Source organism: Hippocampus zosterae, chromosome 12, assembly GCF_025434085.1.
Source record: "Hippocampus zosterae strain Florida chromosome 12, ASM2543408v3, whole genome shotgun sequence".
NCBI lineage: Eukaryota > Metazoa > Chordata > Actinopteri > Syngnathiformes > Syngnathidae > Hippocampus > Hippocampus zosterae.
Window position 1 is genome coordinate 10,660,819 of NC_067462.1, and position 14,352 is coordinate 10,675,170.

Sequence of the window (14,352 nt, forward strand, 5' to 3'; positions counted from 1 at the left end):
AGTTAGTGAAAACAAACAAAAAATGACTGACTGAATCTAAAATTGCAAAAACATTAGAAAATTTTAATTTAAATGAAGCCTTTTCACCATGAAAAAAAAAATAACTAAAACTGCATCCTATGTTACTAAAACTAACTTCGATAACAGCGAAAATGTCCTTTGTTTTCCTCTTTGTCAATTAATCTCATATCTGAGTTTTTGAGGTCATTTTAAAACCTATTTTGATGTGTGTACGGAAGGAGGAAGGTCAAACAGTTTGTAGATTTTAAAAATAATAAGAAAGCTAGAAAAAAAACTAACAAATCTGCTCTAAAAACATTTTAAAATTTGCTGGCATAAACATTTAACATTTTGAAAAATCTCAAACTATTATAACCCTTCGGCACAGCAACCGTTTAATAAAAGAAATATTTTATTTTGTCCATACAATCAATTCATCATTTATTGAATAAGATTAATAAATCCAAATTAATAACACGTGAATTGATTCATTTTAATTGACCAATGACAAAATGAACGTGCCAAATATTACAGTCCTCTTGATAAATCCTATGGTCAGTCTGCCCGATTAAAGAATGGCGTGGGGGCCGTATTTTGTCCGCGGGCCACACTTTGCCCACACCTGTGACAAACACATGGTCAAATATGGATGTCTTCACAAAAAAATTGATGTCTTTACAAAGGCAAACAAATAGCAAATCAAATTAATTCCCTATAGTGAGCACTGATGAGTTTTGATTAAACAAGTAGAATGGCGCAAGTGTACAATAGCAAACATTTCGTTTGTCGAAAACTGAGCAATATTATCTCCAACGACATTTTGCAGAAACCTGAAAAGATTTCCATGATGGGATACATCAAAATCAACCGGAAGTTTTCGATGTGCTCTGCATTAATGTGCAGCACCCAGTGGGTCCTCCTCATCTTAACATAGCTCGCATACTGTAAAATATCTAAATGAGGCCCATCGGGGATACAGAAATGTGCAAGTAAACACCAGCAGCCAGAATAAATGCAGTGTCGTGGTGACAGCTTGGCACCTGCTCGACTGCTTTCAAGGCTATTTGGGGACACGGGGCTGCAAATGGGCAGAGTGAGAACCTGTGTGAAAAATTGGACTGACTTGGATGTAAATACAAACAGGCCGTCGGGCTGCAGGGTGTCACATTATCTGATTTTACTCTCGTGCAATCGCAGCTGGTTCGCACCCCTGTAATGAGCTCACTTTGCACTCCCGGATGATGGTGTCTGCGTGTGTGTTGAGGACACGCTGTGGGGAGCCTTCAAATGAAATCTTGCTGTCGTGATGTGATTGTTTGGGCTAATGTTTTGGAAATTACCTGCAAGGCATATTTACCTTTAGGATGAATGTCACAGATTAATCAAGTTTACATAGATTCCAATCAATAGTCATTGTTTTAGTCAAAATATCAGTGTTTAGAATGCTGAATATATCCTAATTGTTTCAACTCTCCCTCCTTCTCATGCAATGGGCTATTCCATTTGTTTGCTCGGCATGTGCAGATTTGATTCAGGGAAACAGTAGCAAAGGAAACTTGTTAGTTTCGTTGCGAGAGGAAAAAAATGTGTGCAACCGACAAAAGCAAGAGCCAGACATGTTTGCCACTAGCTGTAGCACGATGGCTTGTGTCAGCCTAGGATGAAGCAGTCGAATTGAATTGGAGAGTGACACACGCAAGTGATGCTTTTAACCATTTTATCACTGAAGATCTTATATTGTTAATGTATGTTAGCCTGTGAGTATTCCTGTAGTATCTGTCTAACTGTGTTGCTCCACCGTCTGCATTCAAATATCCGTCGCTTCATGGGTGTAACCCCTTAACACTAATGTAATTCGGAAGCCCATCTCAGGCATTTGGCTTTGTACCTCATCATTCAACTTATACGGACTATAGCAAAGCTGCAATATGTGCTTGTTTTGATTACGCAACTTGAAATGTTCTCGGAATGGCAATTAACATCTTGAAACAAGCACAATTGGCCTTGTTACCGAAAAATTGTGTGTGCAGCACACACCCTTCGTATCTCAAATATTTGCATGAATATAATAAAACAAAAACACCGGCTGAATGATGATGCGCATCTTGAAAAAAACTTACATATATATATATATATATAGAGAGAGAGAGAGAGAGAGAGAGAGAGAGAGAGAGAGAGAGAGAGAGAGAGAGAGCGAGCGAGAGATATTTATATACACTCTCAAAGTTTTTGAGTATAATTCCGCTTTGCGCAAGTGTGCCTGACATTTATGGATGGCTCAAAATTTTGCCAAGCACTAGGTTATCCCGTAATTCTTATCTGATCATATCCATAACAGGGCGTTAGGGTTTAACAAAATGCTTTATGAATAACTATGAGTAAGGGTACCCTTCTTCATTACTGCAAAATGGTCGTGGGAATTCTCTTAATACTACCGGCTGGTAGATATCCACATTTTTTTTTGTGTGTGCGTAGGATTCAAATGGATGGATTGCTTGTGATGTTGTGTGTGTGAGTTTTTAACACACGTTATTTGTCTTTTGCCTCTTTCTCATGTAATTTTCAGCTGAAAGACACCCATTCAACACACACAAACATTTTGCCCCCAGGTATGAAACATTTCGGGCCCAAGTTTACTCTATAGATTATTTACACACCAAGAAGCAATTAAAGCAACAGCACACAAGTGGCTAACCAACGCTCCGACATCATAGTTTAGCAACACAACTGGGATCATTGGTGAAGTGAATATTTGCATGAACTCTTCCCCTGAAGTAATCCTGCCCCTTTAGGATTATTAGAAACAATGCTGACCTCAGCTGGACCAGCAGAGTTACTGCTTTAATGATGAGACTGAATCAAAGCCCCAGTGGAGATGTTAGCCCATTTGTGAGTTGCTTAAAATGAACAGGTGGATGCCCCTAGAAACCAAAGAAAGAAGGCAATGAGGTAACGAGGAGAACTAATGAGGCAGCTGCTTTGCAAGACACTGTGTTTGCGACGGGCCCGTGCTGCTGAAAGCGCAAACAAGCACGCATACAAAGATAACCTTGCATAACCTCTTCTGCGGGGGGAAAAAAAAGACTGAAGGATGGAAAAAGAGCAGGCAGCAAAGTAAATGAGATTGCGGGGATGGGGGTGGGGGAGGGGAGGGGAGACAGCACCGAGAGGATGAGTAGCAGTGGGGGTGGTAGGATGGGAGGAAAAGAAATGGAATGTGGTACCAAAAACGAAAAATAGAGAAGGTTACAGAGGGCAGTTTAACGACGAGGACCGAATTTTGAGCGCAGCGGAGTGGAGAGAGGAGCGTGGAGGCCTGATGAGAATGGAGGGGAGCTGCGACCCTCGCAAGCGGCCGCGGCTTGAAGATCATCTCAAGGTTGTCAGATAAGACGACGGACGGGAAGAAGGGATGCGTGGCCATTCCATCGAATGAATGGTGGAGAAATAGGAGGGGAGCATAACCGAGCAGGAGAAAAGAGAGTGACACAGCCCACTGGAAATGATTCAAGCACCCTTGCCGCTCTGAAGCGTGTGTGGGCGTGCGTGTGGGTCTATGAATGTGTGTGTGAAAGCGAGCCTTGGACAGGAGTGATTAAGTACAAGGAGGCGGCCAGCCAATAAACAAGCAGGCTGTGTTCCATTCCTTAATGAGTTCCCTATCTACCCCCCTCCTTTGCTTGCGCTCGCCTCCTCACATGGATACTTTTATTTACTGTCCTTTACATGATCTCATTTGCTCTCCCTCCCATGTCCCATTATCATTCGTCTTACATTTTCCACTTCTCAATATTTTCGGCCTCCACTCTTTTTTTGTGTCGCTTTAAAATCCCACCTCTTTTGTTTCTGTCTCTCTTTACCCCCCCCCCCCCCCCCACCTCTCCCGGCGAGTTGGAAAGCAGGAGAGGACACAATGTCACACTTTGTTATGTGGAACAGTAGCATGGCTCATTTTCGCACATTTAGGAGGCTCTTCTTCACAGTTTCTTGTTCTCTTTGATGCTGCGGGAGTGAAAAAAAAATGTTAATAGGCAGAGGTGTCAAACGCAAACCCTTAATACAAGATTTGTTAAAAACTTATTTCTACTCTGTCACTGACTTTACAAGATTTGTTTCAAAATACATAATACATGTTTGAAGATATGCCATCTGATTGGCTGGCGACAAGTTCAGGGTGTAATGCGCCTTTCTCCCGAAGTTAGCTGGGATCAGACTCCACTACCCCCCCCCCCCCCTCCCCCCAACCCACTTTAGGATAAGTGGTGCTGAAAAAGGATGGGTGGATGGCTGCTTGAAGACTGTCTGGCATCGTTGTGAGCTACTAGTTATAACAGTAATCAGATTTCCATCACCATAGTGTACAGTTAGCTAGCTAGCTAGCTATACCTACACCCTGATCAATAGACCCTCCTTGGATGCCACAGTTTACAGAACAGCTCGGTGTCATTATATAAATTGGCAAGTGTAATGAATTTGCTTGATAAACAGTCAACTCTCCCTGAATGTTACGTGGATCCATATAGCAAGCGGGGCAGTGATGTATTGAATGAGCCCGCTGCCGATCCGCGGCGTCTGGAAGCCTGTTAGCCCACGCTTCTCGTCACACCCTGAGATAACGATTAGATATTTCAGCTGCCAGAGGCATGAAGTGAATATATTTTCTCTGCTGAAAAATATAAAGATGTGTTGGGATAAAACATTCTCGGCGTATGAATGTATTTGATTGCCATTTGGAAGTGAAGCGGGGTGTGTTTTGAGCGCACTTAGCGGACACGCCTACAGTATATGAGAGTCAAAAGAACATCACAATTTTGAAGCGTTATTTTCTAGAATCTGCCATTTTTTCATTCAAATTTGCCTTCTCTGCGGTGTGTCAATTTATATGGCGTATTTATTTTCACTTTACAAGGACTAACATCACAAAATCATCTCGAGACCAGAAAACAGAACCTGAGCGCCTGACCTCAGCCCAGTCAAACACATTTAGGATGAGCTAGAACAGAAATTGTGAGCTTGGCCACACAAATTCGGGCAAATGGAAAATATATTCTAAAAACTCTTGGAAACTAGTGCGGCGGCAAAGGAGATTGACATTTTCTTTCTGGAGTTGTCAATTGACTTTTTTTTTTCACAACACAGGGCAGGATTATCTCAGAGACAGACTGAAACTGAGCAACCTTCCCCGTTCTCATCATTGAGTTTTTGGTCAGAGACTGTGGCTATGATTGAGGGTGACGTTCACCAATCAGCAAAACATTATTGTTTGCCTGGAGTGATTCTGAATCTTCCAAAGGAAAGACATTCTCCGGGTCCTGTTACGCAAGTGTTGATGTGACACAATATCACCTGCACTTGACTTGAACTGAACCGCTGCCTTCTGTAAATCAAATTAATGCCGGTTTGATGGAGTTAATGGGATTAGAGTCAGGGACACAATGCTTGAAGACATCAGTCCGGTCTGGAAGTGGGCCATGGGTTTGGTTCTTTCAACATCTTGCAGGGTCTCCTAAGCCAGCTGGCAGGTGCTGCTGTACTTTCATTATTCGCAGCAATCTCTCCATTATTTGGGGGATTTTATTACTGTTTTCAAATGAGAGGAAGTTACGTGAGCACTATTTATTTAATTAGTCCGGTTTGTAGTGGATGATAGGCTGAATAATGAACCTTTTTTTGTCCATGTCAGCACTTCTCTTTCCAGTATTATGTCATCGATGCTGTTGACAACTCTTACAAGACAAACAGCATACATAAATCAACAAAACGTTGCAAAATGGAGGTGTTAAACCATGGTTTCATAGGGGGAGACATCCAAGTGAAATTTGTTTCAAACATATTGACAGCTAAGAAAAAATACTCGCCAGCAGACATTTACGTGCTTTGGCGGGCCACAAACCAGAGCTGGCCCGCAGGCCTTGGATTTGATACCACAATCAACATTATTTTTAATACAGAAATTAAGTAGTGTTTGTTTAATGAATCTGTAAAATATATCAGTTCCACTTTTTTAGTCAAACTGCTAGAAAAAATAAATAAAAACATTTCTATGACTTCTTAATCCTTTTTTGGATATGCACCTGTATATGTGATTACCCCCCCCCCCCCCCAAAAAAAGGCATTGACAAGCATATTCCGAATCAAGAAATACACAAGACATTTGAATAGCTCCTAAATTGTAAAATATCGATACAGTATTTTTATTTTTCAAAATTGCAGCAGAAATGTTTTTATGCTTTCACACAATCGCACCATCCAACGAGTCAACATGAAAAAGAAAATGCCTTAATCAACCTGTTCCACTGTTGCTTCAGTGGAATATATATTTTTTTGCAAAACCTCTTATTTACCATCCAAAATTTTACATTTTTTTCCAGGTGTTTGGCTGACATCAACTAAAATCTCTTATGTATATTGGATTAAATAGTGTGGCAAAGTAGCATGGTTTTGGAGAATGAACATTTGAGTGAGGGAACAGAAAACGCAACAGTGACGTTGAGACCGTTGCAAAAGGGTTACTCAAGTAAAAATGCAACTTCTTGATTTGCAACAGCAACAGGACCGGGCCTTTGTCAATTTTTGTGGCAGCTGTGAGAGCGGCATCACTTCTGCGACATGACTAGTTCATATGAATGGACTTGTATATATTTATTCGAAACGTAACTGACAAAAGAGCCCTTAAACTGTGTGAAGCCAGCTGGATAACCTCAAAAATCTGTCCAAAGTAAAACTCGTCATGATTTACACAAGAAGCTGAAGCTTGACTAGAAGAATGGCAACTTCATTCCAAAATTATTATTTTTAATGTCAACGACCCTTGCAATGGTTGTTTCAAATGCTAAAAAAAATAAAAATAAAAGCAATAGGCGGCATGAGGTTAGTGTAGCAAGGCAAACACAAAAAAACAAATGATTAATGGATTATTTCTTTTTTTTTTCTTATGCGAGAATAAAAGTGAAAGTAATTGAACCCTTTATTAGAGCACTAGTTCAAAGATTTATAAATTCAACATTCAAATCCCAGGAAATTATTGCAAGACATTAGAAAACTTTTTTTTCATGAACATGATATTAAATATAGTTGTTTTACATTTCTACCATTAAATGTAATTATACTTTGGCAACTGTTTTTTTTTTCGAATTGGCCAGAAATCATCCGGTTCCGGTTCCTTGCCCTGTATAGGGCCACGTAATGATCAAGAATAAAAATTGAACCAAGAACTGAAAGTGACTAATTCGTCAAATGGCAGGATCCTTTTCATTCTTTTGCTTTGATTTTTTTCTTATCAGGATGCAATTATATTTTGTTGAGTTTATGGCGATGGTTTTAAGCCATTGTTGGTGAAAAAAAAACTACGACGACAAAAAAATTACAATGAGTACAATGGTTGAAAAATAAAATATTAATTTCAAGCAATAAAATTACGTACAACACTTCTCATGGGGTTTTTTTTTGTAATTATTGTATTTTCTGGTCATTGTGAACAATGGAGGTAGAATCTTAAATTGCTCAGTTTTTTTCTTCCCCAATAACCTATGAATCAAACAAACAAACAAACAAACAAATCAAAACAAGCAGCCTTCAAAATAACGAACCGAATTGGACCCTTTTAGGAATTTAGGGCCAGACGAAGGGGAAGGAGGGCAAACGTTCTGAATGGCGGGTTGCCTGGTGCTCACTCATAGCAATTTTGCATTATCTACACAATACGATCTCATCACCCTGGTGATCAATTAGCCAGGACGCTGTCCGAGAATTTCTGACGACGAAAAAAGTAGACCGAGACGATGACAGTGGAGACTGGTTGAAATGATGACAAATAGCAAAAGAAAGCCTTTTAAATATTAAAGTAGGTGAGCGAGCGAGACATACAACCAACCTTGCTTCAGGACATCTATACAACAATAGAGTAATATCAGAAATGAAAGCAATAATGTGGTTAAATAAGTCAATGCAAGATCGAGGTAAATGCTCTAAATCATAAGCTATCATCTCTCCCTTCTATTTACAGTAGTTGAACACATAGCTGGTTGGAGTGATGCTCGAGTGGAACATCTCGGAGAGCTGGTACGATATACCGCTCTCGGTCAAGTTTGAATCTCTTTACTTTTCCTTCAGCTAAGGTTGTTTTCTTTTTAATATGTAGTCCCTCCTGCTCTCCTTCATTAGCTCAACTTGTTCCGGGACAAATCTCTTTTTGTTGAAAAACAGAAAAAGAAATGCTACATTCACATTTCACAGGTTGTTCAGGTGGACAGCCAAAGTCCCTTTCTGTCTCGCCCCCGTTCTTTCTGCGTGATCAATCATGTAACTGTTCAACTTAAGTCCGACACTTCCAGTCAGAGAGGTATAAGTTGGTCCACAGCTAACCGCTACTTGCTCAAGCGCAGCCAAGAGCAAGGAGGCGGCGTCATATCCAAAGCTGCGCCACATACAATTTGCTCCAGCACTGACCGCTGTTACTCGAGCGCCCCCTTCTTCTACACAAGTTAAAATTGAGTCCCCAATTGACTACTCTTGCTCATCGCCATATCCGAAGATGCGCCAGATAAAAGCTGGTCCACCACCGACCTGCTAGTCATTGCTTGAGCGCCACCTCGAACAAACATGGCATATCCAAAGCTTTCCTCCGTAGAAATGCATCTCCACTTCTTCATCTGCTGCCACACAGCTGTTGTTTCCTTCTACTGCTGTGTCTCTCCATCTGCAACAATCCTGCAGGGTCATTAGTAGAGGTATTTGTGTCCTATGGTTTCGTGTGTGTGTGTATGCGTGTAAGCATGTGTGTTGTAATTATGTCCCGCTGGGGGCAAGATTCTTGCTGCGGTTATACACGTGTGGTAGAGTGTGTGTGCGTGGAGATGTGCGTGTGTGGCAAGTGCGTATTACTGTACGGGCTGTGGTGCGTGTATCCCTGGTGGGGATGGCCCATCCTCATCCCTACCACCGACCCGGGCGTCATGGGGGTCATGGGTGTGGCGGGGGTAACGGGGTGCGAGCCCGGCGTCACGGGTAGCGAGCCCGGGGCGAGCGAGGTCATGAGGGGGACGTCGTCGGGCGAGCGCCGCAGAGTGAGGGTGTAGTCGGGCGGGCAGGTGAGGCGCACCGTGTCCAGGGTGCTGTAGATGTCCTGCGTGTCCAAACCGTCCAGAGCGTCCAGCGTGTCCAGGGTGTGATGGTGGTGCGTGTTGTTCCGCTCGTCAGCTGACGCCACATCAGATTCCAGCTGCTTGACCTGAAACCATCAATCCGAGTATTAATTCCCGAATAGTTTAAGCAGCGTTCAGACTAGAAAATCTCAAATTATATTTTCCCATTAAAACAAACGGATATCCCATTAATCACGCACAGCAAAAAGTGTGGGGCAAAAATAGCACATCAATAGGTCATTGTGCTGCTCCTTTTGGTATTTCTGCCTTGGTCATGTGGGCGGAGTTTAAGACAGACTGATATGCTGTTCAATCTATATGCTCACTTGTCTCTGAGCTCATCAGTGCGGCACAAATATCAGTCACTCTACACAGAGGACAAATAATAGACCACTGTGGGTACTGATATATTGTCTGCATAAATGTGTTGTCACAAAAAGATGCACAATCGGGGGTGGAACGCAGTCTCTAAGTGCTCACTTAACTGCGGAGAACTTTACATCATCCGCAAGTCGAGAGCTTTTTGCAGTCCGCCTAAAAACCTGTCTTGCATAGACTCCACCAAGCGAGCCGCTTCACTTGGCCGGGAATCAAGTCACAAAGGTGCAAACACTCATTTCTAACTGCACCCGTCGAAGTCCAGCACAACGCCAATCGAAAAAAAAGACATGCGCACAGTTAGACGACACTTTGCGCCCAACTTGCACTGCGCATGAAAATTGGGCCCTACATGTCATATATTCAAAGCCAAAAAAGATCCCTTAAACCACCCCATCAAACTTAGAAGAACCTAACCCCCACCCCCAGCAAACAGTATAACTTTACCTTGGAATAATCTTTGTACTTGTATTTAAAAAGGTGACCTTGGTCATGTGACTCCAGCACAGCACCCCCCCCCCCCCTTTGCCCATTTGTTTTCCTACATTTGGTTGAATCCCAAAACGTATAAATGAGTGTCATGACAAACACTTTGCAGTGGTGTGAGCCGGAACCACAACAGGGAGAGAGTGAGCACGTAGAACTGGGCCCATCGGGTTGTATTCATGACAATTATGCCATATGCTAATGGTGACAGGTTCGAATTCACGGACATTTTATTCAATCAACCAACCAATTTCTCAAGCACTTGTCCTCATTAACGTGACAGATGATTGGTTGCCAGCCAATCACAAGGCTATATACTGTATAAGCAAACATTCACACAATTACACAATTCCGAGTCTTTAATACATCCAAAAGCAAGCATGCAGAATCACGCAAGCTCTATAGATCTTGCGTTCGTTTACTCCCAATTTCCTCCCGCAGTCACAATTATGAGTAACGCAAACATCACATCGGTAATGTGCTCATGGGGAGGGAAAAAAAAAGACACAGTGTTGGATTTTAATTTGTCACACTAGATGTACCCGTGGGGGAAATAATAGATGCGGAAGAGGAGCGGATATTCCAAATAAAGAAGACACAAAAGCAGTTGAGCGGCAATCAGCAGAGCATGTCGGTTTGAAAGGAAATCTGGCATTTAGCGATCGCTAACACCACGTGTGAGCCAACTGACAGAGCAAACAACAAGCCAAATAGTCCACAGATGACTTTAAATGGGAATTGAGTGTGGCACCTGGACACGACTCACATGTGCGCATGTGCCCAAACACAAACACACACACACACACACACACACACACACACACACACACACGCATCTTCTCGCTCCAATGGCAAGCTATGTTTTGCAGATGTGCTCCAATGGCAGCTGATCCACTGACAAGAGAGCACCATCAAGACACTCACGCACAAACCCCTCACATGGTTTTGTGTTACTTCTAATGAAATTGTTTGATTAATTACATGACTTAAACGTTTATGTGGCCACTGGTTCCAGACCTCCCACCCTCATGGTCTGGGATCAAACCTGGACTGGCCTGTGAGAAGCAAAATGGTGCCTCAAGGCAATTCCATGTGGTAAAAGACTCAAGGGACACACTGTACAAACATTCAACTCAGAGCTACCCCCCTTTCGTGTTTTTGAAGTCTGGCAACAGAATCATAAAGGGCTACTCAAAAGAATTATTTTTGGTACTCTTGTGCCACCAACCGCAGTGGTCGAAAGATGGAGCGGTACTCACGGCACTCTTATGATCGATTGGCAGCGATTTGTCAAAACGGGGTTGAAGAAGAACAGAAACAAATCAAACCAAAGTGTGACTGTTTGTCTCCTCGTAATAAACGGCCACAAGCCGAGAAGAAAGATGACGGAAACGCCAGCCGAGATCAAGGTTAAATCATTCCATTGAACACGGACAAAAACCGCTGACTCACCTGTAATGACATGAGTCCTTCACCCTGAAGGTGAGCGGCAACATCGGCGGCCGTGATATCTCGCCGCGTGGGAGGGAGCGGTCGCGGCCGGCGATGCTCCAGCCGCCTCTTGTCTTTCTTGTAGAGCAGAGCGGCGAACGCCAAGATGTTCAGAAACAACAGCGAGGCTCCCACCGCGATGGTCACGGAGAGTTCCGTCGAATAGTCCTCGCTGGCGACGTGGACTCCGTTCTCGCCGCCGCCCTGTCCGAGAGCGGACTCGGGAGGCTGTTGCGTACCTCCTTGGGATCCCGGATGGCGGGTGCTGCTCGGAGGCCATCCCTTGGAGAGGCGCTTAGTGTAGGAATATGGAGTGTCGTCCTGCGGAGAGGGGCTGTGCGTAAAAGAGGACACAGACTGGAGGAGCTCGTTCACGTGGTGTAGGTGAGGAACCAGTTGGAGCCAGAAGGAGATCTTGGTCGCTCGATAGTGGTCTCGGACGCGAGGCTTCAGACCGATGTGGAGGTAGAGCTGCTCTTTCGGGGTGTACTTAGACCAGGCAACCTCCTCAAAGCGGTTCGGTTTTGTGTGGATGAACTTGGTGTCTTGGGGAACAGGCTGGTTGGGGTCCCTGGAAAGGGAGACGTACAATATTTGAAGTATCTGCAGTACGTTGGTGCAAAGTCAAAAAAGGTGTGGTCAGACTCAATCAAAGATTTGAAATACAGGATTACCTGTACATACAACAAGTTAATCGTCATTGCGGTATTATTTAATACAAGCAAAAGCTTAGCTTTGTTTGAGGCAATGAAAGAGGCAGGCCTTTTGTTCCCTTCCTGGAGAAAGCGCAAAATATTTCTAAGAAACCTGTCACGAAAGAGGGTTGTTAGCTCTGTTCCAAATTATGCCTTCCCCAGTAATCCTGGAACTCTTGAAGGACACTACTGATGAATCACTCAAAGTGGAGCAGACAAGCTCTTTAGAATCGTTGCTTTTGATTCATGGAAATCCAGCGCAAATTCTTAGAATGGATGACAAACATCCGCGCTGGATCTGCTTGTTTGACTTTAAAAAGCCAAAGAAGGTTTCATTCTTTAATAGAACTTTTTTAAAGGACATTATCAAACAGTTCCATAGTGCTTTTTGCTTGCAAACCGGCGCACAATTGGAATACTGCGAGTTTGACTAATAGGGCATTTCTGTGAAAGGTCTTCTTTCAACGTTGACAAAGAGGTTAAAAGACGCAGGGGCCATTTGTACAAAGGATGGTCACACAAAAATGTCGCCTGCGCACTTTTCCACGCTCATGTTCAGATGTGTCAAGCGCGACAGGATCGTGGAAATGTGCGACCAATCACCAACCAGGCATCGTTTATCCCGATTTGCATATTTCTATAAGTTGGTGGACAGGGAAGAGTCTGGTACCGCTAACATTTTCGCATTGATTGAGAAAGGAATGCGTTTGGCTTCATGTGTACACAGAGACTCACGCATCTGGATTTTCTGCAGCTGGTCGTATGGCGTATTCTACTATGAAAGCCACGCAAGTCTCTGTACAATGAGGCCCCAGGACTTTGGATGACACTTGGAAGAATCCAGATTTTACTCAGAAAAAAACAAAAAGGGAACGCTATAAATCTTGAGGTACACAAAAGGACATCCAAGGAAGATTTGAGAAGTCCCAGCACACCATTCTTTGAAGTCATTTCGAAGTCCACGGCTTTCTGTACCACGACCCATAAACAAGTGTTCTTTTCTGCCAATACGTTCAGGTTCACAGGACGGGAATCTATCCCACCTGACTTCATGATTCTAAGGCAGACTTCACCTTGGACGGCTCACCAGTCAAACTCAAGATTCAAACATTGAACTCGAAGACAGATAGCTAACCGACAGGCCGCCAACGCCGTCTGTCATGAGCATCGTATTTTCCTCATGTTCTTCCAATCAATGGATCTCGGACCTTCCTTACGCTTATGTGGTACACTTGACAGCCAAATGAAGAGATTTTGTCCGAGGGAAACCGTCAACCCCAAATGAAATGCTACATAACTTAACGTTAACGTGAAGAAATCAATTAGGATAACTCTCTAGTGCCTGTTCAGACAACATGAACTCAACATTGACAAATGCGTGTTACCGCCGTAATAATGACTCGGCAAATAAAATGCAAAAGCCTTTCTTAAATACTTCAATAACTACAGGTTTCACATGTGAACACCCTGAATTAAAATGGAACCAAGGCGAACAACATGGGCACGATCAGGTATTATTATTCATGTGTTTTCACATTAGGAAATGTCAGGAGGGTCGCCTAAGACTTTTTTTCCTCCCGGCCTTGCACACCCCCTTTAGGACTTTCTGTCATCAATAGAGGGGCTGCACATCTTTTCAATCAATAATCAAGTAACGCAAGACAAAACAATGATCGTACTCTTGAGAAAGAAAGAAAAAAACAAAACATGTTTCCCGCAGAGAAAGCCAATATGTGATTCTGCTAGCATGTAATTGCTTTTGATCTCGATTGTATACTTTGAGTCTTGGTGGTATTTCAGAACATTTGCTGTACATCCAGGCAGAGGAACGTGGTAAAAAAACAAAAAACAACAACAACAAAAATTGACATTGTGATTCTTATGACATCTCTCACTTTTTCCACAGCTGTGATTGACCGTTTCTCTTCAAAACCCTAAGTTGAAAGTTTTGTTTGTTTTTTTTTTGCAACGAGGCATATGTGAACTGTGAACTGTTTTTTTTCTGCCATGGCACGTTGTTCTAATTCCTGACAACATTTCTCTGTGATTTAGATGAAGGCCCGCTCTGCAATACTTTGTGAAGTATGCAATAGTCTCGGTGGAGCGTGCCTCCAATGGATTAATTACTGGGAACGACTCACTTGGAGCGCTGAAAGACA

At 42.9% G+C, this 14,352-nt stretch overlaps 1 protein-coding gene across 3 annotated transcripts in view; it reads right to left on the minus strand.

Moving 5' to 3' along the window:
* LOC127611119 (neuroligin-4, X-linked-like) overlaps nt 1-14,352 on the minus strand; it is a 273,291-nt gene that overhangs the window by 219,498 nt on the left and 39,441 nt on the right. For 2 of the 3 annotated variants that reach the window (XM_052081454.1, XM_052081453.1), the window contains 2 exons: nt 11,460-12,069; nt 6,160-9,229 (listed from right to left, as the gene is read on the minus strand). In XM_052081454.1, the coding sequence (XP_051937414.1) occupies nt 8,822-9,229; nt 11,460-12,069 (1,018 nt within the window). In that variant the 3' untranslated portion in view covers nt 6,160-8,821. Of the gene's footprint in view, nt 1-6,159; nt 9,230-11,459; nt 12,070-14,352 lie in introns of those variants that run through there. The other variant, XR_007965239.1, reaches the window with a different exon arrangement.